This window comes from Lynx rufus, unplaced genomic scaffold (genome assembly GCF_022079265.1).
Source record: "Lynx rufus isolate CCGP_SWC_20201006 ecotype Redwood Valley unplaced genomic scaffold, mLynRuf1.p SCAF_8, whole genome shotgun sequence".
Classification (NCBI taxonomy): Eukaryota; Metazoa; Chordata; class Mammalia; order Carnivora; family Felidae; genus Lynx; species Lynx rufus.
In genome coordinates this window covers 62,025,487-62,047,967 of record NW_025814896.1, presented here as the reverse complement: position 1 = coordinate 62,047,967, position 22,481 = coordinate 62,025,487, and the positions used below count along the sequence as shown (strand labels likewise).

Below are 22,481 nucleotides of genomic sequence, written 5' to 3'. Positions count from 1 at the left end.
AATTTAAACAGTATGGAAAAGGCAAAAACTACACATATTCCCACCACACAGATAAAACTACTGTAACCTGTTGGTATTTACCTTTCTAGGTGTTCTTCTGTGTGTATAGGAGTATGGATGGATGCAGATTGAATTTTATGGATAAATTTTAGCAATATATGTGGGCCTCTTTGTTGGCAAATATACATCTATATTAAAATTTTTAACTGGTAGATAGAATTCCACTTAATGGTTGCACTGTAATTTATATTAAACCAATCCCCTGTTGATGTTAGATTGGTTCCAAGTCTTCAGGAAGTCTGATTTTCACACTTGCCCTTATAGGAGGTCTCTGTGATTTAGATCCTAATTCCGAGATGGAGCTAGCAGATTCATCTTCCACCATCTCTGAGCAGCAGCTGCAGGGGCAAGAGAGACTAAGAAACACCAAGACAGATTTGGCCGGGCAGAGTCTCATCTCATCTGAGGAATGGCTTCAACTACATGGGCTTAAGAGCAAAAAATTGACCTTGAAACAGATTTTGTCACAGATCGGATTCCCACATTGTGAAGGTATAGTACTCACAAAGTAGTATCGGTTGGAGAACCCAACCAGCATCCCGTCCCGTAGCCTTGGAGGGGACACTGCATCAGCTCTGAAGGCCCCTCAAAACCACACACCTCTGAGCTTGTTCTGATCTCGCATCTTTATTGGTAAAAAATGTTTGTGCATGGATCTCCAATATATGTTTTTTATATAGGTATATGATTATCAGTCCACTTATAAAATATTAGTAATGCTGCATTTCATTCTTTGCCCTTTTAAAGATGAAATAAAAGTAAATAGAAGTTGTGCACACCACAGCAGACGTCTTCTTCATCCCTTGGGATGTGCAGACCCCTTCAGGAGGCTGTTGATTAAGACAATAGCTGTGTATGGTTTCAGGGAGAACATGCTGTTTTCCTGTCATAGCCTCTTTTTATGTGATATCATGGTCCAGTGTTTTTAAATACATTGGTTAGAAATTTGATCCTGAACTCCCAGTAGTATAGCTTTCCAACAGGGAGTATAGAAATGGGTGAGGGTGTATTTTGGTTTTGCTTTTGTTTTTTAATTTTTAATTTTATTTTAGAGAGAGTGAGAGTATGAGCAGGTGAGAGGGACAGAGGGAGAGAGTGACACAATCTTAAGTAGGCTCCACACTTAGCTTGGAGCCCCATGTGGGGTTGGATCCCACGACCCTGGGATTATGACCTGAGCTGAAATCAAGAGTCAGACACGCAACCAACGGAGCCACCCAGGCACCCTGCTTTTGTTTATTTTCTGATGACATATTGATTTGGGTTGCTACTGAAATATAGGGCCCAGGGGACCAGGGATACAGAATATCTTACAGCGTGTGAGATAGCCCACCCAGCAGGAGTGTCCTGTCCAATGTATGAGTAACACCCTATTTGAGGAGCACTCCTTCAATCAGGGCAATTTCTATTACTTGGATTTTACTCAGTAATTTTGAATTAGCCAATTAATTAATTAATTAAGCATATATTTATTGAGTGGCCAATAATACTGTGGTTTTGAGATTTTTCACCAGTTCTCTTGGCAGCTTTGTTCTATACTGGTGATAAGGAAGGTGTAGGGGATGTGGTTGTTACAGACTGATCTGGAGGCCCATTCTAATGGCAAGAACTTTGCTCTTCAGGGTTCAGGCTGTGCGTTATTTGTCCTTCTGTAAGGGGTGGTACAACCAGCCCTATACCTTCTAAATACCTTTCAGCGAGGGCTGGGGGTGGGGCTGCCAGAGTCAGGGTCTATGGGATTCCTACATAAGGAAACAAACTGAAAGTTTTATCTTGTATTTCAAATAACTATAATTCAGTTATTAATATTAGCAAAAATAGCAGTTCAGTATATTTTGTCAAGGATTTTTCAATCTAAGGTCATGGAAAATACTGCTCTGTGATTTTCTTTTAATGCCCTTGTCAGACTATGGCATCAGGATTATGCTGGCCTCATAAAATGATTTGAAAGTATTCCTTCCTCCTGTATGTTCTGATGGTGCTTTTATATGAGTGGTATAATTTCTTCTGTAAATGTTTGATGGAACTCACCAGTGAAACTTACCTGAAGTTTTGTTTATAGGAAAATTTGGACAAGAATTCCATTTCTGTAATAGACATAGGGCTATTCAGATTTTCTGTTTCATCATGCCAATTTTAGAAAGTTTTGTTTTTCAAGGACTTTGTTCACTTCATCAGTGTTTTCCAATATATTGACAAAACATGTTTCATAATATTCCCTTAACACTTTTTTTAATGCCTGCAGAATCTATAGTGATGTTCCCTCTTTCATTTCAGATATAATTTGTGTTTTTTCTCACTTCTTTCTTGATGAGTCTTTTTAGCAGTATATCACAACTCTTTCCAAAGAACCAAATTTTGGTTTTGTTGTTTCTTTTTCCCTATTCTTTGTTTTTTATTTCATTGATATCTGCTTTGATCTTTATTATTTCTATCCACTTACTTTGAGTTTAATTTGCATTCCTTTTTCCAGCTTAATGTGGAAACTTAGGTAATTGATTTTAAGCCTTTCTTCTCCTTTCACATAGTCATTTAAAATTCCTCTAAGGATTGCTTTAGCTGTCCAGATCTTGATAGGTAATATTTTCATCATTACTGAGTTCAGAATATTTTTTTCTCTTGTGACTTTTTTCTTTGATTCATTTTCAAAAGAAATGTTTAATTTTCAAATATTTTTGGATTTTTAAAGATGTCTTGTTATTTACTTCTGTTTATGTTAGAAAACATAGTAAGATTTTTGTCTTTTAAAATGTACTGAGATTTGTTTTATTGTGCACATTTCATAACACATCTGAAAAGAACGTGTATTCTGCAGTTGTGAGGTAATATTTATAAATGTTAATTTGTTCAAGGTAGTTGGTTTTATTGTATCATAGAGATGTTCTGTGTCTTCAGAGATATTTTTGCGTAGTGGCTTTGTCCTTTTCTTAGTTCTATAAGTTTTTTTCATGTAATTTGAAGCTCTAATAAGTACACACACACATTTAGGATTGCCATATCTTTCTGATGAATTTACAAATTTTAATAATTTTTATTTTTATTATTTTTAATATAATTTATTCTCAAATTGGCTAACATACAGTGTGTAAAGTGTGCTCTTGGTTTTCGGGGTAGATTCCCGTGGTTCATTGCTTACATACAACACCCAGTACTCATCCCAACAAGTGCCCTCCTTAATGCCCATCACCCATTTTTCCCTCTCCACAACTTCCCCATCCACCCTCAGTTTGTATTTAAGAGTCTCTTATGGTTTGCCTACTTCCCTCTCTGTGTGTAACTATTTTGTTCCCCTTCCCTTCCTCTATGGTCTTCTGTTAAGTTTCTTCAGATCCACGTATGAGTGAAACATATGATAGCTGTCCTTCTCTGACTTATTTCACTCAGCATAATACCTTTCAGTTTTATCCACGTTGCTGCAAATGGCATGATTTCATTCTTTCTCATTGCCAGGTAGTATTCCATTGTATATATAAACCATACCTTCTTTATCCATCTTCAGGTGATGGATATTTAGGCTCTTTCCATAATTTGGCTATTGTTTAAAGCACTGCTATAAACATTGGGATACATGTGCCCCTATGAATCAGCATTCCTGTATCCCTTGGATAAATTTAATAGTGCTACTGCTGGGTCGTAGGATAGCTCTATTTTTAATTCTTTGAGGAACCTCCACAGTTTTCCAGAGTGGCTGCACCAGTTTACATTCCCACTAACAAAGCAAGAAGGTTCCCATTTCTCTACATCCTTGCCAGCATCTGTAGTTTCCTGAGTTGTTAATTTTAGCTACTCTGACTGGTGTGAGATAGTATCTCAGTGTGGTTTTAATTTGTAGTTCTCTGATGGTGAGTGACATGGAGCATCTTTTCATGTGTCTGTTGGCCATCTGGATATCTTCTTTGGAAAAGTGTCTATTCATGTCTTCTGCCCATTTCTTCAGTGGATTATTTGTTTTTTGGGTGTTGAGTTTGGTAAGTTCTTCATAGATTTTGGATACTAACCCTTTATCTGATATGTCATTTGCAAATATCTTTTCCCATTCCGTTGGTTGCCTTTTAGTTTTGTTGATTATTTCCTTTGCAGTGCAGAAGCTTTTTATCTTGATGAGGTCCCAATAGTTCATTTTTGCTTTTAATTCCTTTGCTTTTGGAGATGTGTCAAGCAAGAAATTGCTGAGGCTGATGTCAAAGAGGTGGTTGCCTGTTTTCTAGTGTTTTGATGGTTCCTGTCTCACCTTTAGGTCTTTCATCCATTTTGAGTTTATTTTTGTGTATGGTGTAAGAAAGTGGTCTAGCATCATTCTTCTGCATGTTGCTGTCCAGTTCTGCCAGCACCATTTGCTAAAGAGACTGTCTTTTTTCTATTGGATGCTCTTTACTGCTTTGTCAAAGAGTAGTTGTCCATACCTTTGTGGGTCCAATTCTGGGTTCTCTATTGTATTCCATTGGTCTATGTGCCTATTTTTGTGCCAATACCATACTGTTTTGATGATTACAGGTTTGTAATATAGCTTGAAATCCGGGAATGTGATGCCTCTTGCTTTGGTTTTCTTTTTCAACGTTACTTTGGCTATTTGGGGTCTTTTGTGGTTCCATACAAATTTTAGGATTGTTTGTTTTAGCTTTGAGAAGAATGCCAGTGCAATTTTGATTGGGATTGCATTGAATGTGTAGATTCCTTTGGGTAGTATTAACATTTTAACAATATTTGTTCTTCCAATCTATGAGCATGAAATGTTTTTCCATTTCTTTTGTCTTCTTCAATTTCATTCATAAGTTTTCTATAGTTTTCAGCATACAGATCTTCTACATCTTTGGTTAAGTTTATTCCTAGGTATTTTATCATTCTTGGTGCAATTGTAAGTGGGATCAGTTTCTTGATTTCTCTTTCTGTTGCTTCATTATTGGTGTGTAAAAATGCAACCGATTTCTGTACATTGATTTTGTACCCTGGGACTTTGCTGAATTCATGTATCAGTTCTAGGAGTCTTTTGGTGGAGTCTTTAGGGTTTTGTATGTAGAGTGTCATGTCATCTGCAGAAAGTGAAAGTTTGACCTCTTTGCCAATTTGGATGCCTTTCATTTCATTTTGTTTTCTGATTGCCGAAGCTAGGACTTCCAACACTATGTTAAACAACAGTAGTGAGAGTGGACATCCCTGTCGTGTTCCTAATCTCAAGGGGAAAGCTCTCAGTATTTCCCCATTGAGGATGAAATTAGCTGTGGGCTTTTCATATATGGCTTTTATGATGTTTAAGTATGTTCCTTCTATCCTGACTTTCTTCAGGGTTTTTATTAAGAAAGCATGCTGTATTTAGTCAAATGCTTTTTCTGCATCTATTTGATAGGATCATATGGTTCTTATCCTTTCTTTTATTAATGTGGTGTATCACATTGATTGATTTGCAAATATTGAACCAGCCCTGCAGTCCAGGAATGAATCCCACTTGATCATGATGAATAATTCTTTTTACATGCTGTTGAATTCAATATGCTAGTATCTTGTTGAGAGTTTTTGCATCCATGTTCATCAGGGATAATTGGCCTGTAATTCTCCTTGTTTGTGGGGTCTCTGTCTGGTTTGGGAATCAAGATAATGCTGGCATCATAGAATGAGTCTGGAAGCTTTCCTTCTGTTTCTATTTTTTGGAATAGCTTGAGAAGGATAGGTATTAACTCTGCTTTAAATGCTTGGTAGAACTCCCCTGGAAAGCCATCTGGCCCAGGATTCTTATTTGTTGGGAGATTTTTGATAACTGATTCAATTTCTTTGCTGGTTAGGGGCCTGTTAAAATTTTCTATTTCCTCCCGTTTGAGTTTTGGTAGTGCGTGGATGTCTAGGAATTTGTCCATTTCTTCCAGGTTGTCCAGTTTGTTGGCGTTTAATTTTTCATAGTATTCTCTGATAATTGTGTTTCTGTGGTGTTGTTTGTGATCTTTTTTTATTCATGATTTTATCTCTTTGGGTCCTCTATCTTTTCTTCTTGAGAAGTCTGGCTAGGGGTTTATCAATTTTGTTTATTTTTTCAAAAAACAAACTCTTAGTTTCATTTATCTGTTCTGTTTTTTTGGATTCTATATTGTTTATTTCTGCTCTGATTGTTATTATTTCTCTTATTCTGCTGGCTTTGGGGTTTCTTTGTTTTTCTGCTTCTAGTTCCTTTAGGTGTGCTGTTAGATTTTGTATTTGGGATTTTTCTTGTTTCTTGAGATAGGCCTGGACTGCAATGTATTTTCCTCTTAGCCTTTAGCCTTTAGCCTTAGCCTTATCCTTTGCTACATCCCACAGGGTTTGATTGTTGTTGTTTCATTTTCATTTATTTCAATATATTTTTAAATTTCTTCTTTAATTGCCTGGTTGACCTGTTCATTCTTTAATAGGATGTTCTTTAACCTCCATGCCTTTGGAGGTTTTCCAAACTTTTTCCTGTGGTTGATTTCAAGTTTCATAGCATTGTGATCTGAAAGTGTGCATGGTATGATCTCAATTCTTTTATATTTATTGAGGGCTATTTTGTGACCCAGTATGTGATCTATCTTGGAGAATGTTCCATTTGCACTTGAGAAGAAAGTATAGTCTGCTGCTTTAGGATGAAAAGTTCTGAATGTATCTGTCAAGTCCATCTGGTCCAGTGTATCATTCAGGGCCATTGTTTCTTTGTTGATTTTCTGTCTAGATGATCTGTCCATTGTTGTAAGTGGAATATTAAAGTCCCCTGCAATTACCACATTCTTATCAGTAAGATTGCTTATGTTTGTGATTGTTTTATATGTTTGGGTGCTTTCAAATTTCGTGCATAAACATTTATAATTGTTAGCTCTTCTTGATGGATAGACCCCATAATTATGATATAATGTTCTTCTCCATCTCTTGTTATAGCCTTTAGTTTAAAATCTAGTTTGTATGGTGTAAATATGGCTACTCCAGCTTTATTTTGACTTCCAGTAGCATGATAGATGGTTCTCTATCCCCTCACTTTCAATCTGAAGGTGTCCTCAGGTCTAAAATGAGTCTCTTGTAGACAGCATATAGATGGGTCTAGTTTTTTATCCATTCTCATACCCTATGTTTTTTGATTGGAGCATTTAGTCCATTTACATTCAGTGTTATTATTGAAAATATGGGTTTAGAGTCATTGTGTTATCTGTAGGTTTCATGCTTGTAGTGATGTCTCTGGTCCTTTGTAGTCTTTGCAACATTCCACTCACAGAGTTCCCCTTAGGAACTCTTGTAGGGCTGGTTTAGTGGTATTGAATTCCTTCAGTTTTTGTTTGTCTGGGATAACCTTTATCTCTCCTTCTATTCTGAATGACAGCCGTGATGGATAAAGGATTCTTAACTGCATATTTTTCTTATTCAGCACATTGAAAATTTCCTTCCACTCCTTTCTGGCCTTCCAAGTTTCAGTAGGTAGTTCTGCTACTACCCTTATGTGTCTACCCTTGTAGGTTAAGCCCTGTTTATCCCTAGCTGCTTTCAGAATTCTCTCTTTCTGTTTGTATTTTGCCAGTTTCATTATAATATATCATGCAGAAGATCGATTCTGAAGGGAGTTCTCTGTGCCTCCTGGATTTCAATTTCTGTTTCCTTCCCTGGATTGGGGAAGTTCTGAGCTACAATTTGTTCAGGTACACCTTTGGCCCTTTTCTCTCTCTTTTTCTTCTGGAACTCATATGATATGGATCTTGTTCTGTTTCATTGAATCACTTAGTTCTCTGACTCTCCCCTCATGGCCCAGAATGTTTTTATCTCTCTTTTTCTCAGCTTCATCTTTTTTCATAATTTTATCTTCTATTTCACCTAATCTCCCCTCTGCTCTTCAGTCCTCACTGTCATTGCCTCTAGTTTATTTTGCACCTCATTTACAGCATTTTTAATTTATCATGACTATTTTTTAGGTCCTTAGTCTCTGCAGCAGTAGATTCTCTGCTGTCTTCTATGCTTTTTTCAAGCCCAGCGATTAATCTTATGACTTTTATTCTAAATTCTTGTTCAATTATCTGTTTTTTGTTTATATTTGTTTTGATCAATTCTTTAGCTGTCATTTCTTCCTGGAATTCTTTTGAGGAGAATTCTTCTATTTCGTCCTTTTGGCTAGTTTTCTGTCCCTCATGTGTTTAAAAGCTTGTTATGTGCTCTGCACCTGTGAGCACTGCTATGTTAAAGAGGGGTCATATACTGTCCAGGGCCTGGCCCTTCAGGCGGTGTTTTTTGGAGAGTGTTATGCTCTCTGTTATTGTGACTTTGGCTACTTTATCTCCCTACTGTAGTGATGTTTTGGACCCTCCACTAGGTGTGCTTTGATTTGTTCCTTAAAGTTGCTGTGGGAAGGAAAACAAACAGAAAACAACAACAAACACATAAACAAAAAAACGCAAAAACAAAAAACCAGAAACACCAGCTATAAGTAAAAAACAGGGTGGAAGCTGTGCTGATGGAAGAGGCCTTATCCCATACAAAGAGAGAAATGACAGGGGCCAGGAAAAAGAGAAGAAAAATTGACCAGATAGAGAAACTATATGGTTTAATCCAGAGAGAGAAAAAGGAAAATAAGGAGGTATCTAACATGTATGAAGAGAATAGATTAAAAAATATGTCTGCTTAAACAAACCAAAACCAGAGTGACCAGACTAGAGGAGGGAAGAGATAAGAAAGAGAACAGGAAGGAAGAATATACATATATAATAAGAATTGTCTGAGAACTAAACCAGGCAATGCAAGAGCGCTGGTCTGTGTTGTAGACTCTAAATCTAAAGTTCTCTCTTGACCAGCAAGAGAGTGGATGCAGAATTAAAAGCAAGAGATGGCTAATGTCCAGGAAAAGACAAAAGCCCTGAATAAGAGTCCTTGCTCTGTATTTATTAAGATTATAAGGCTTACAAACCTGATGGGCATGCACAAAGAGACAATGAATCTGTGAACATTAACTCATGGGCATGAGGAAAAGGGGGTTTTGAAGATATATGGTGTTTGGGGTTTGGGTTAATATGAAATAAAACCTGGTGCTGGGCAGATGGGCAGATGGTTGTTAACGGCAGACAGGAGGCACCATGTCTGTTTATCTTAGCTAGACTAGGGGATGAGACAGATAGAGCATATAACCTCAGGGTTAACAAGGCACCTTTCTTTTGTTAATCAGCTCCCATCTGGGTAGCTTCACCTGCAGTGCAGCAGTCTATAGCCCTATTTACTCCTTTACCTAATTTAGTCCTTCCCTCCTGTGAAAGCAGCTTTCTGCTATAGTACAAAATTGGGAGACACTTTTGCCCTGAATACCTAATCTTGTTTACCTCATATGCCTTTTTATTGGGGGTCTTTGCTCCCCCCACTCTATTCTGGGGGACTTTGCCCCCCTCTGGTCTATCCTGGGGGTCTAATCTTGTTTACCCAAGCTTGGATGTGAGCATCCTATGACTTTGTAATTCTTTCTGCCTTGTTAACCCATTGGTGCAAGCCTAGGGAATTTCTAGGCTTATTCCTCACAGGTCTGGAGGAGGGGCTGACTGGTTTGTCACTGTCAATCCCGCTCCAGTAGACATGCACTTACCAGGCACAGAGGGGCGTGGTTTGGTGTAGGTGGGTCCCACCTCCACTGTGGGCCCACTGTCCACTGTCAGTTCCCTGAAGCCCTGCCTTGGTGGTGGTGGGGAGAAAAATGACGACACCCCAGTGTCTCCTCCATGGACTGGGTGTCCCCAACAACTCTGTTCAAGCCGTCCTCACTGTGTTGCAGGTGCAAACGAGGCAGTTTGTCCCACTCTGCTGACTCCTGTGCCTTCCTGGCATTGGGCTGGGATTTAAACCCTGATGTCTTTAAGGTTCCCACTCCATCCACCCTGGTTTCGGGTAAGTGCTGCTTTGCACTGCCCCATTTATGGCCTCTGGCTGGTGGGCACAGGCAACCTTTGCCCTTTGAATGGCTACATACCTTCTTCCCACAGCACTCCAGGGAGGGGATTGCTTTCTCCCATTGCGCACTATGCCTCTGAACTAGTTACTGAACCAGGGCTGTCTCCCTTCCTCCCCAGGTACTCAAACAGGGCAGCTGGCCCCAGTCTGGAGAAAGCCCCACAGTTAGATTGGATCTTTCTCCATCCTGGTCCATGGTTTTTCTCTTGTCCAGATACCGTATTACACTTCCCCAGCCTCTTTTTCTCTTCCCTTTGTCTCTCCACAGAAGGGGATCCCTCCCCTCCTTTCCTCTGCCTCCTGTTTTATCTCTCCCAGTTCACAGTCACGCAGGTATGGCCTGTCATGTTGTCCCCATGGGTCCCTGGAGGCGTCTCTATCACTTTGCAGCCTGGACTCTTGGAGTTCAGAGTCCTTTGGCCTCAACACTGCTGTGTTTGAGAGATGAGGGAACTTCGGATCTCCCTACTTCTCCACCATGTTGGCCCCTCCTCCCTTAATAATTTTTAAATGTCCTCTTTATCTCAGATGATAGTCCTGGTTTTGACATTTACTTTAATATTGATACAACCACTGCAGCTTTCTTAGGCTTCATTTGTACCTGGCATATATGTTTACAGTCTTTAACTTTCAAGCTATCTGTAGTCTCTAAATTTTTCCATTTACATTTCAATAGGCTTTTTATGTATGCCCTTTTTGTGTTTTGTTTTCAGTGGTTGCTTTAGTGATTATATCCTTAACTTGTTATAGTCTGTCAAAAGTTAGCTTTGTACTACATCATGTAAGGTGTAAGAACCTTGCAACAGTATAACTCCACTTACCCCCCAATCCTGTCCTTGGTATTATTGTTTAATGTATTTTATTTTTATATACATCATAAACCTCACAAGCCGGTGTTATGATTATTGCTTTAAAAAGTCATTTGTCATTTAAAGAAACTGAGTGGGAGAAAATAGCATTTTACATCCACATATTTACTATTTATAATATTCTTGCTTCCTAGAAGTTCCATCTGGTATTTGTTCCTAAAGAATTTCTTTGAATCATTTCTTGTAGTGCAGGTCTGCTGGTGACAGATTTTCTTAGTTTTTGTTCATCTGATACTGTTTTTATTTCACCTTCTCTCTTTTTTTTGAATGATTAGTTGTTTGGTTGATTGATTGGTACTTGTTATTCTGAAATTATGATAGCTTTACAGGAGGTTGCAAAGATGATATAGACAGAACCCAAGAACCCTTCACCTAGTTTCTCCTAATGGTTACATCTTATAAAATTTGGGTATAATATCATATCAAGGAGTTTGACATGGATGCACTGTGTGTGAATAATTCTATGTAATTTTACCACTTGTGTAGATTTGTGTAACCATCACCACAATCAAGATATAGAACTGTTTATTACCACAAAGATCTCCATTGTGCTACCCTGTTATAGTCGTACAGACACTGTAACCCCCAACATCCTTAACTCCTAGCAACTACCAATCTGTTTTCTATCTCTAATTTTCTCATGTAGAGAATGTTTATATAAATGGGATCATGTAGTATTTGACCTTTTGAAATTGGCATTTTTTCACTTAGTATTATTTCTTTGAGATTCATCCAAGTTATTGCATGTAGCAATGGTTTGTTTCTTTTTATTGTAGTTGTATTCCAGGGTATGGATGTACCGCTGTTTGTTTAGCCAGTCACCATTAAAAGACATCTGCGTAGTTTCCAATTTTGGGCTATTACAAATAAGTCTGCTACGAACAATTGTTTACATGTTTTTGTGTGACCATAAGTTCTCATTTCTCTGGGATAAGTGCCCAGGAATGCAAATGCTACATGGTATGCTAAATGTGTGTTTAATTTTTTGTTTTGTTTAGTTTTATTTTGTTTTGTTCAGAAACTGCCAAACTTTTACAGGGTGGCTATGCTATTAACTTCAGTAATATATGAGAGAGACAGTTTCTCCACGTCATCATCAGCATTTGATATTGTCACAATTGAAAAGTTTTAGCTGTTCATGGCGATTAAGGAGTGCACTTACCCTGATGAGCACAGGGATGGAAGTGTTCAGTCACTATATTGTACACCTGAAACTTAATATTACACTATATGTTAACTAACTGTTATTTAAATAAAAACTTAAAAAAAATAAAAGTTTTAGCTGTTCTAATATTTTCTAATATTTGTGTAGTGATATTTCATTGTGGTTTTAGTCTATGTTCGCCTAATGTCTAGTTTTGTTGAACACATTTTCATGTGCTTATTTGCTGTATATCATCTCTGGCAAAATGTTTTTTTATTTATGTCTTTTGGTCATTTTCTAATTAAGTTTTTTTAATGTTGAGTGTTGAGAGTTCATTATATATTCTAGATGTGAGTCCTTTTTCACATATGTGGCTTACAGATATATTTTCCTATAGCTCATCTTTTCATTCTCTTAACAGAGTTTCTCAGAAAAGAAGTTAATTTTGGTGATTTTTTTTATTTGATGATATTTTTCTTGTGTGAATCTTTCTGATGCTCAAAGTTTTCTCCTATTTTTGTTTTACTAAAAGTTTTATAGTTTTCTATCTTACATTTAGCCCATGATCAATTTGAGTTACTTTCTGTAGAAGTTTCACTTTTGGACTATGGATATCTAATCGCTCCAGCAACTTTATTTAAAATTAAATAAAAGGCTTTTGCACAGTGAAGGACAATAAAAAGGTTTTCAGTAAAAAGACAACCTACTGAATGAGAGAAGATATTTGCAAATAGTATACCCAATAAAGGGTTAATATCCAAAATATATAAAGAACTTATACAACTCAACACCCAAAATGCCCCAAACAACCTGATTTAAAAATGGGCAGAGGACTTGAATAGACATTTTTCCAAAGAAGACATACAGATGGCCAACAGACACATGCTCAACATCACTCATCATCAGGGAAATGCAAGTCAAAACCAAATAAGATATCACCCCACACCTGTCTGGATGACTAAAAAAAAATGCAAGAAATAACAAGTGTTGGTGAGGATGTGGAGAAAACGGAACCCCCATACACTGGTGGTGGGAATGTAAATTGGTACAGCCACTGTGGCAAACAGTGTGGAGGTTCCTCTAGAAATTAAAAATAGAAATACTATATGACCCAGTAATTCTACTACTGTGTATTTACCCAAAGAAAAGGAAAATATTAATTTGAAAAGGTATTTGCACCCCTGTGTTTATTGGAACATTATTTACAACAGCCAAGATATGGGAGCAACCTAAGTGTTGATCAGTAGACAAATGGATAAGGAAGATGTGGTATATGTATATAATGGACTATTATGCCACCATAAAAAGGATGAGATCTTACCATTTGTAACAACATGGATAGACCTAGAGGTATTGTGATAAGTAAAATAAATGACACTGAGGAAGATAAATACCATATGATTTCACTAATGTGGAATCTGAGAAGCAAAACAAATGAATTAACAAAAAGCAGAATCAGGTCTATGCAGAGAATAAACTGATGGTTGCCAGAGTTGGGATGGGGTGGGGAACACAAGAGACCAGTTAGAGAATGAATAAGTCATGGGAATAAAAGACACAACAAAGGGAATATAGTCAATGATACTGTAATAGTGTTGTATAGTGACATATTTTAGCTACCCCTGTAGTGAGCATATTGCATATTGAGAGGTTGAATTACTGTGTTGTATACCTGAAACCAATGTAACATTGTGTGTCAACTATACTAAAATAAAATAATAAAAGACTGTCCATCTTAAGAATTGCTTTCACATCTTTGTTAAAAATTAGGTGATTGTACTTGTGTGGGGCTATTTCTGGGTTCTCTATTTTGTTTTATTTGTCTATGTGTCTCTCTACCACTACCACACAGTCTAGATTACTGTAACCATGTAATGTCTTGAAATTGGACAGACTGATTCCTCCACTTTATTCTTTTTCAAAATTGTTTTAGCTACTCTAGTTTATTTGCCTTTTCATAAAAGTTTAGAATAACTATGTCTATGTCTAAATATTGATGGGATTTTGATAGGAATTGCATTAAACCTGTATATCAATTTAAAAATTTTTTAATGTTTATTTATTTTTGAGAGAGAGACAGAGACAAAGAGTGCGAGCAGGGGAGGGGCAGAGAGAGAGGGAGACAGAATCTGAAGCAGGCTCCAGGCTCTGAGTTGTCAGCACAGAGCCCAATGCGGGGGTTGAACTCACGAACCTTGAGATCATGACCTAACCTGAAGTCAGACTCTCAACTGACTGAGCCACCCAGGCACCCCAGACCTGTATATCAATTTAAGTAGAATTGACATCTTTATTATAGTGGGTCTTCCAGTCCATGAATGTGGAATATCTCTCCATCTATTTACATCTTTTATTTATTTCATCAGCTGTTGTACTTTTCAATATATGTCTTGCACATGTTTTGTATTTTATTTTTCTAAGCAATTGTAAACGCTGTTGTGTTTTTTATTTTGGTTTCCACATGTTCATTGCTAGTATAAAGAAATATGGCTAATTTTTTAATGTTGATTTTCTATCCTGTGACCTCACTGAAATCACTAATTCTAAGAATATTTTTTTGTTGCTCTTGATTCCTTGGGATTTCTAGGTAGACCATCATGTCCTCTCCAAATAGGGAAAGTTTTCATTCTTCCTTTGTGATCTATATACCTTATATTTCCTTGTCTTACCATGTGCTGGATAGAACTTTCAGTACTATGTTGAACAGTAGCAGTGAGAGTGGACATCCTTACCTAGCATCAGGTCTTAAAGGAAAGCTTTCGATCTTTGACCATTAAGGATAAAGTTAGCTTTAAGTTTTTTGTAGAATTAAAAAAAAAACAAGTTGAGAAAGGTTCGTTATATTCCTAATGTGTTGAGAATTTTTATCATGAATGGATGTCGAATTTTGTCAGATGCTTTTTCTGTGTCTATTGAAAGGATCATGTGGGTTTTTTTCTTTGCTAGCCTGTTAATTTGGTTGATTCTATTGATTGGTTTTTGAATATTGAACCAATGTAGCTAATACATTTTTGCATATGTAATAATGAAGGATATTGGTCTATAGTTATCTCTTTTTTTTATAACTGCCTTTATCTCTTTTTGGTATCAGGGTAATATGGGCTTAATAGAATGAATTGGAAAATGTTCCCTTGTCTTCTGTTTTCTGGAAAATATTGTGTAGAATTTTAATTACTTCTTGTGTGTTTGGTAGAGTTCTCCAGAGAACCTATCCAGGCCTGGGGATTTCTGGTGTAGAAGTTTTTGATTACAAATTCATTTTCTTTTTTTTTTTTTTTCAACGTTTATTTATTTTTGGGACAGAGAGAGACAGAGCATGAACGGGGGAGGGGCAGAGAGAGAGGCAGACACAGAATCGGAAACAGGCTCCAGGCTCTGAGCCATCAGCCCAGAGCCTGACGCGGGGCTCGAACTCACGGACCGCGAGATCGTGACCTGGCTGAAGTCGGACGCTTAACCGACTGCGCCACCCAGGCGCCCCTACAAATTCATTTTCTTATTAGGTATAGGGCTAGTCAAATGATCTATTTCAGATTAAGAAAGTTGTGGTAGTTTGCGCTTCTTGTGGAATTCACTTCATCTAAGTTGTCTAATATATGTGTGTGGAGTTGGTGGTAGTATTCCATTATTCTTTTGATGTCTGAAGGGTCTTCTGCAATATTCTCTGTTTCACTCCCAATATCAGTAATTCATGTCTTCTCTCCTTTTACCTTTGTCAATTTTATTAAACTTATTAAAATACCAGGTTTTTATTTAATTGATTTTCTCTATTGTTTCTCTGTGTTCAATTTTCTTGATTTCTGCTTTCATCTTTATTATGCATTTCCTTCTACTTGCTTTGGATTTGTTTTGCTTTTCTTTCTTAGTTTCTTCAAATGGGAACTTAGATTATTGATTTCAGACTTTTCATCTCCTCTTTATGCTATAAAGTTCCCTCTTGGCAGTGCTTAAGCTGTGTTCCTCACATTTTATATTTTCATTCAGTTTAAAATATTTATTTCTGTTGTACTTCTTTGACTCATGGATTTATTAGAAGCATGTTATTTAGTTTCCAAGAGTTTGGAGATTTTCTTATCTTTTTGTTACTGATTTCTAGTTTGTTTCAATTGTGGACAGAGAACATACTCTATTTGCTTTTAGTTTTTTTACATTTTTTGGATTTTTTTTTTATAGCCATGGCTATGCTTTGTCTTGGTATATATTCTGTGCTTAAAAAAGAACGTGTGTTCTTTTGTTATGTAGATTTTCTGTAAATGTCAATTAGATCTTGTTTGTTGATGGTGTTGAGTATCCTTGATGATTTTGTGTCTAGTTATTCTATCAGTTGTTGAGAGAGTAGTATTGAAATCTCCAATTATAATTGTGAATTTGTCTCTTTCTCCTTTCAGTTCCATCAATTTTTGCTTAAGGTATTTGCAGTCTGTTGTTCAGGGAGTACACATTTAGGATTGCTATGTCTTTCTGTCTTCCTGGTGGGTTGACACTTTTATAATTATATAATGTTGTGCTATATCCCTATTAATATTCTTTGCCCTGTAGTTTACTTTTGTGATATTAATATAGTCAATCTACTTTCTTTTTATTAATACTTAAATGACATCTTTTTTCCTTTTTATACTTCTAGCTTATATATGTCATTATATTTGAAGCAATATAATATATATATAATATATATATTATATATATAATAAATTATATATAATATAATTATATTATAGATGCCTTATTGTTGGGTCATTTTTTTAAATCCTCTTTGCCTATCTTTTTTTCTCTCTCTTTGTAAATTTATTAAGTTTTTATTTTAATTCTAATATAGTTAGCATACATACAGTGTTATATTAGTTTCAGGCCTACAATCTAGTGATTTAAAAATTCCATACATTACTCAGTGCTCATCATGACAATGCCCCCTTAATCCCAATCACCTATTTTACCCATTCCCCCTACCCACCTACCCTCTGATAATCACCAGTTTGTTGAGTATAGTTAAGAGTCTGTTTCTTGGTTTCTCTCCTTCTCTCTCTCTGTTTTTCTTTGCTCATTTGGGTTGTTTCTTAAATTACATATGAGTGAAATCATGTATATTCAGCCCTAAAGAATAAATCTTGCCATTTGCAAAGGCATGGATGGAGCTAGAGAGTATAATGTTAAGTGAAATAAGTCAGTCAGAGACAGCTAATCACTATCTTTTAATTGTTGTACTCAGGATATTTACAGTTAATGTAATTATTAATTTGTTACAGCTGTGTTTTAGACTGTGCCTTTTGACCTCTATTTTAGTCATTCTGGACAGAAGAATCTGGAAACCAAGAAACAAACTTTATTTTTCCTCTCCATTCATTTGTGCATTAAAGGGTTATGCATGTCATAAATAGTTAACATATACCATAGCACCTAGAAACACTTCATTATTTAGGACAGAATACCAAGCATCACATATTTTTGGTGTCACTGGGGATATAATTTGAATGGTGTCAGAGAAAACCATTTTGAAATAAAAATAAGAAACATTGATAATGCACCATTTTGACTGCTTTTCTTTATAAAAATACAGATTACGTGACTTCTCTGGGGAGACTCGTGGCTTCCCGGTATGCAGATGGCCTGTTTCCACAGTTCTACAGACCCGAAGATGGCAGAGTATACAATGTAAGTCGGAGTTCCCTTGATGGATAGGCCCAGTGACATGCTTCTGGTGTCTGGGAGTGGCCTATGTGGAGAGGCTCACACTGCTTCCTAGTGATGCAGTGGAGCCCAGGCCTTATCAGGGCTGGAGGCTTTCTTCTGGCCATGTGGAGAGTGATGAAAGTTATGGCTTAGGGGCTGGGAAGGGAAGCACTTGACCTGTTAGAGATGAGTGCATGAAATCGTTGACCAGAAAGTGAAAACCTTCGCATATCAATAGTACTTTGTTTTGCCTTGAAAATAAAGAAGGTGTAGTATGACAGAAGTTAGCAGACGGGCAAGAGCTGCTGCTGTTACCTGACAAATGCACAGGGAACAGGGGGCTACTTTTATAGCTAGTGGTTTTATAGCAAGCGGCACCTCTTACTGGAGTCCTTAATTCCGGCAATTCAACACGTGACTCGTGTAGTCTCATAACGTGTCTGCCCCTGTGCACACCCTGGTACACCACAGGGAACTCACAAAAACTCATATCCCATCATGTCACTTTACAGATATTTGTTCGTGTCACTGTATATCTATGTACCACCTGGACTGCTATATCTTTTTTTTTCTTAAAAATTTTTTTTAATGTTTATTCATTTCTGAGACAGAGAGAGACAGAGTATGAATGGGGGAGGGGCAGCGAGAGAGGGAGACACAGAATCCGAAGTAGGCTTCAGGCTCTGAGCTGTCAGCACAGAGCCCGACACGGGGCTCGCCCTCACAAACGGTGAGATCATGACCTGAGCCGAAGTCGGTCGCTCAACCGACTGAGCCACCCAGGTGCCCCCCCTCCTTTTTTTTTCTTTTAGAGAAAGCATGTGAGTGGAGGAGAGGGATAGAGGGAGAGACAGAGAGAGAGAGAGAGAGAGAGAGAGAGAGAGAGAGAGAGCCAATGAGAATCCCAAGCAGGCTTCATGCTCAGTGTGGAGCTAGATACAGGGCTCCATCCCATGACCCTGGGATCAGGACCTGAGCTGAAATCAAGAGTCAGATGCTCAACCAAATGAGCCACCCAGGCACCCCTGTTATTTCTAAATATTTAAAAAAGTTTACATTACTTTTTGAACTTAGCAATAATATCCATAGAATCTTGAGTTTGGTGTGCTAAATATATTTTTTATCTTAACCACATGAAAATCAGTACAGAACTATTGAAAACATCTGTCTTTGCCATCTGACCACCTCCACAGCCCCTATGACATGGTCCTACCCTGGTTTCTGTATCGTGGTAGAAACTTTAATAAGTTCTGTGAATGCTGGTGAGAGATTTAGGAATTTTGCCCTCAGGAACCATGGAAAGCAACAGGAAGTGGTGCTGGAGCTTGAGGAGTAAGCTGGAGAGACACAGGAGATAGAGAAGGAAAACAGTTTGAGGCAGAGGGAACAGCGCGAGCCAAGGCATGAAAATGTGGAATTACATGGTGTGTTCAGAAAACACATTTTCCTTAACAATTTAGGTATTTAAGGGGTATTCTGAGGATTGTTAAAGTTAAAAATAAGTACCAGATCTTTCAAAATTTGATTCTTCACAGAATAGGGCACATTTTTTTCTTATTCCTTTTCGATGTCTCCTACCTCCCTACACCCTAAGAGGCCTTGCACAGTTGTGCCTGGTCTGTGTGAATGATCGTTTTTTTGTGTCTACAAGAAATTGCCTGCAAGTCTCTGTCACCTACCTTTCAGGCACAGCCTCTGCAGGTGTTCGTGATCCACTGATCCAGGCATGGGGCAGTGTGGCCTGGGAGACAGAGGATACAGGGTGCAGGTTGTGAGCAGGAGGATGCGTCACTGGGGCACATCTCTTAGAGGAAGCCAGGCAGGTGTGCTGGCAAATCTAGAAGCATTCTCACAAATATTTTTGGCATCTTGGTGTTAGGAAAACTTTTTAGAGAGACTTATTTTTTTCCATCTGCCTTTGCTGATCTCTCTTTTCTTCTACCGAATTCCTTGAAAGTTCTTTTCTTCTACCTAATTCCTTAAAATGCCCCCCTGAACATTTTCTGGTAAAGATAATTCTGTAACTATGAAGATAAAATATAATTTAGAAACACATTTTTTTTTAAAGTGTTATATGTTGGATAGATCACATCATCATCATTTCTTCTGTGAGGAATCATCCAAAGGTTTTCACTTGAGAGACTGAAGCACTTCCTTCTGGATTATGTGGGGTTTAGAGGATCATCTACAGAATTGTTATTAGTGTCCAATTCTTGATGGCAGAGGTCATGACTCAGTGGGCCCTGTGGTTCTTGGCTGCATGGTAGTTCAGATGATGTATTATGGTGTGTTTTTGTTCTGTTTTTTGTTCTTTGCCTTGATTTCCATTAAGTTGACAGCGAAGTCAGAACTGATCTATCAGTTTGTGGAATATTTAACACAAGCTGTGGAGAGCTACAAGCAGCGGATGGACTGGCTCACCAGCAGAAGCCGCCAGATTTTTGGTGTCATCTTGGAACAGTGCATCACCATAGTGCTGGATTTTGGCAGCATGCGGGAGGAGGAGCTTAATCTGTGCCAAGATGCTCTAATAATGGTCCTCCAGGAGCAGGTGGCTCACATAGCCAAGTTTAATATCATATGGTGAGTTCCCATAGGAAGAGGATATTTCTGGGAAACTTCATAAGTAGCTTCCATTTATTCGGAGTTAAGTAACATAACTAACATAGTTCTATGGGGAGTAAGGAGGTCTTATCTTGTCATTTCCTAGAATATGTAATTCCAGCAGAAGACCCACAGTAAAACCTTGATCTGCTTTGCATGTGGTGTCTTAGTTTTCAGATGAGAAGAGATTTAGAAACCTACTTTTCTTCAATGCATAGCAAGGTCAAAATAGAAGAATAGGAATTTTATTGAATATATATTTAAGGCCATAAAAATCCTTTAGGTGATTTTATCTTATATAATGAATTCAACCTTGTCACAAGTATCACTTTTTTCAGACTGAGCTTATGACTCCCCTGTAAATTGACCCTCTTAAATCAGAACAACAGGTGATTGGCTTTATAGAATTTCCCATATTTCAGAGTTTTCACAACCAATTATTTACGGATTTTTGGATTTGAGAGAATTTGGGCTCTAAGGCCAACTTTTCATGTGGAACATTGGCTGTACCTCTCTGACGGGAAAAATCTGGATGAAGGCCATCTACCTAACTGAGTTTTTCTTTAAAATAAAACAGTTTCAGCTAAACAGATAACATCTTTGGGGATGCTGCTTAATTGTGTTCTATCCCAGATTCCTATTTCTGTAACAGATATATTACTGAGGGAATTGAGCCTTAAGTTTGCAATGCTTTAACTTTCTTGGAAACATTCTGTAGCATATAGGCCACTCAGCCAGATTTCTACCCAGAGGAGCCACACAGAGGTGACACAGGTATGAGGCAGCCTTTGTCTCTGAAGGTGGGCTATCAGGGACAGCTCGGGCTGGCTCATTAATCAAGATTCATATAATTCTTATAATTATGAATGCATGTATGATTCATATAATTTGTTCAATTATAAACACAGAGATACATAAATTCAAAGTTTGTTTATTTATTTATTTTTTAAGAGAGAGAGAGAGAGCAGGGGAGGAGAGAGAGAGAATCCCAGGCAGGCTCCATGCTATCAGCACAGAGCCCGATGCGGGGCTTGAACCCATGAACTGTGAGATCATGACCGGAGCCCAAATCAAGAGTCGGATGCTTAACCGACTGAGCCACTCATGTACCCCAGAGATAAATAAATTCAAATGGCTGTTCTTTCTTGGGGGGATTCTACCACTTTTTTCTAAGTCCAAACTAAATTGTTTAATCACATGTTCCCAGGATTTAAAAACTAATGCTCTGCTAAACTCAATATTATTTTTGATCCAGAAGAGGTAACTGATGTGAATTCAGAACAATGAAAACAATGTCTTAAAAGAATTAGAAATAAAATTCTAGCATAATGAAATCATTGCTGATTTGTAAATATTAATGCTGTGAGTCCTTATAAATTTACTATTAATTGAAGGTAGTTGTATATAAAACTGCCTGTTTATGAAAATAACTCAATAGTTTTAATACAGCTGTTAATGTTTGCATTTTTGAGATTTTTAATGTTTATTTTTGAGAAAGAGAGAGACAGAGCGTAAGCAGGGGAGGGCAGAGAGAGAGGGAGACAGAATCTGAAGCAGGTTCCAAGCTCTGAACTGTCAGCACAGAGCCTAACATGGGGCTCAAACCCACGAACCACAAGATCATGACCTGAGCAGAAGTCAGACACTTAACTGACTGAGCCACCCAGGTGCCCCCATTTTTGAGATTTTTTTAACCCTCCTGTACACATTGTTCTTCCTAGTCAGTACACTTATGAAAGATAATGGTGCTTTGCAAACCCATCTTAAGCAGCTTGCCTATTTTGTTGGTAACTTTCAACAAGGGCTGGGAGCTGCGTGTTCTTTCCTTCAGCTCTGGTGATGTTAAGTGTTTGTTGCTCGCAGGTGTGGGCCTGAAGGCTGATAGCTATGTTGCCCACTGCCCATGACAGCCCCATGTGATTCCTTTCAGGGTTTCTCAGGAGCCTGTGAAATGGCAGGAAAATGCTGCTCCTGTGACAGGACAGTCCATAGCTGCTGCCATCAGTTGGGTTGAAAAACTGCCTTTTGAGCTGGCTGTGAGCCATGCTAGCCGCCTGGACGCACTGCTGGAAGCTGGGCAAGACAAAACGGTAAGTGTGCATCCATGGTGGGCCCCAGGTCACGTAGGTGGCTTCAAGTTTATCTCTCTACACCCAGTATCCTCATACTGCCTTTCAACTGACCTTAGCCCTTACCCCTCCCAGCAGCATCCCACAGAGGCTACATCACTG

The 22,481-nt window shown here is 37.9% G+C and overlaps 1 protein-coding gene across 1 annotated transcript in view; it reads left to right on the top strand.

Moving 5' to 3' along the window:
* Nucleotides 1-356: 356 nt before the first annotated feature.
* VWA3B (von Willebrand factor A domain containing 3B) overlaps nt 357-22,481 on the top strand; it is a 200,546-nt gene continuing 178,421 nt past the window's right edge. The window contains 4 exon segments of the mRNA XM_047069178.1: nt 357-552; nt 17,534-17,628; nt 19,979-20,229; nt 22,181-22,340. Coding sequence (XP_046925134.1) covers nt 357-552; nt 17,534-17,628; nt 19,979-20,229; nt 22,181-22,340 — 702 coding nt within the window.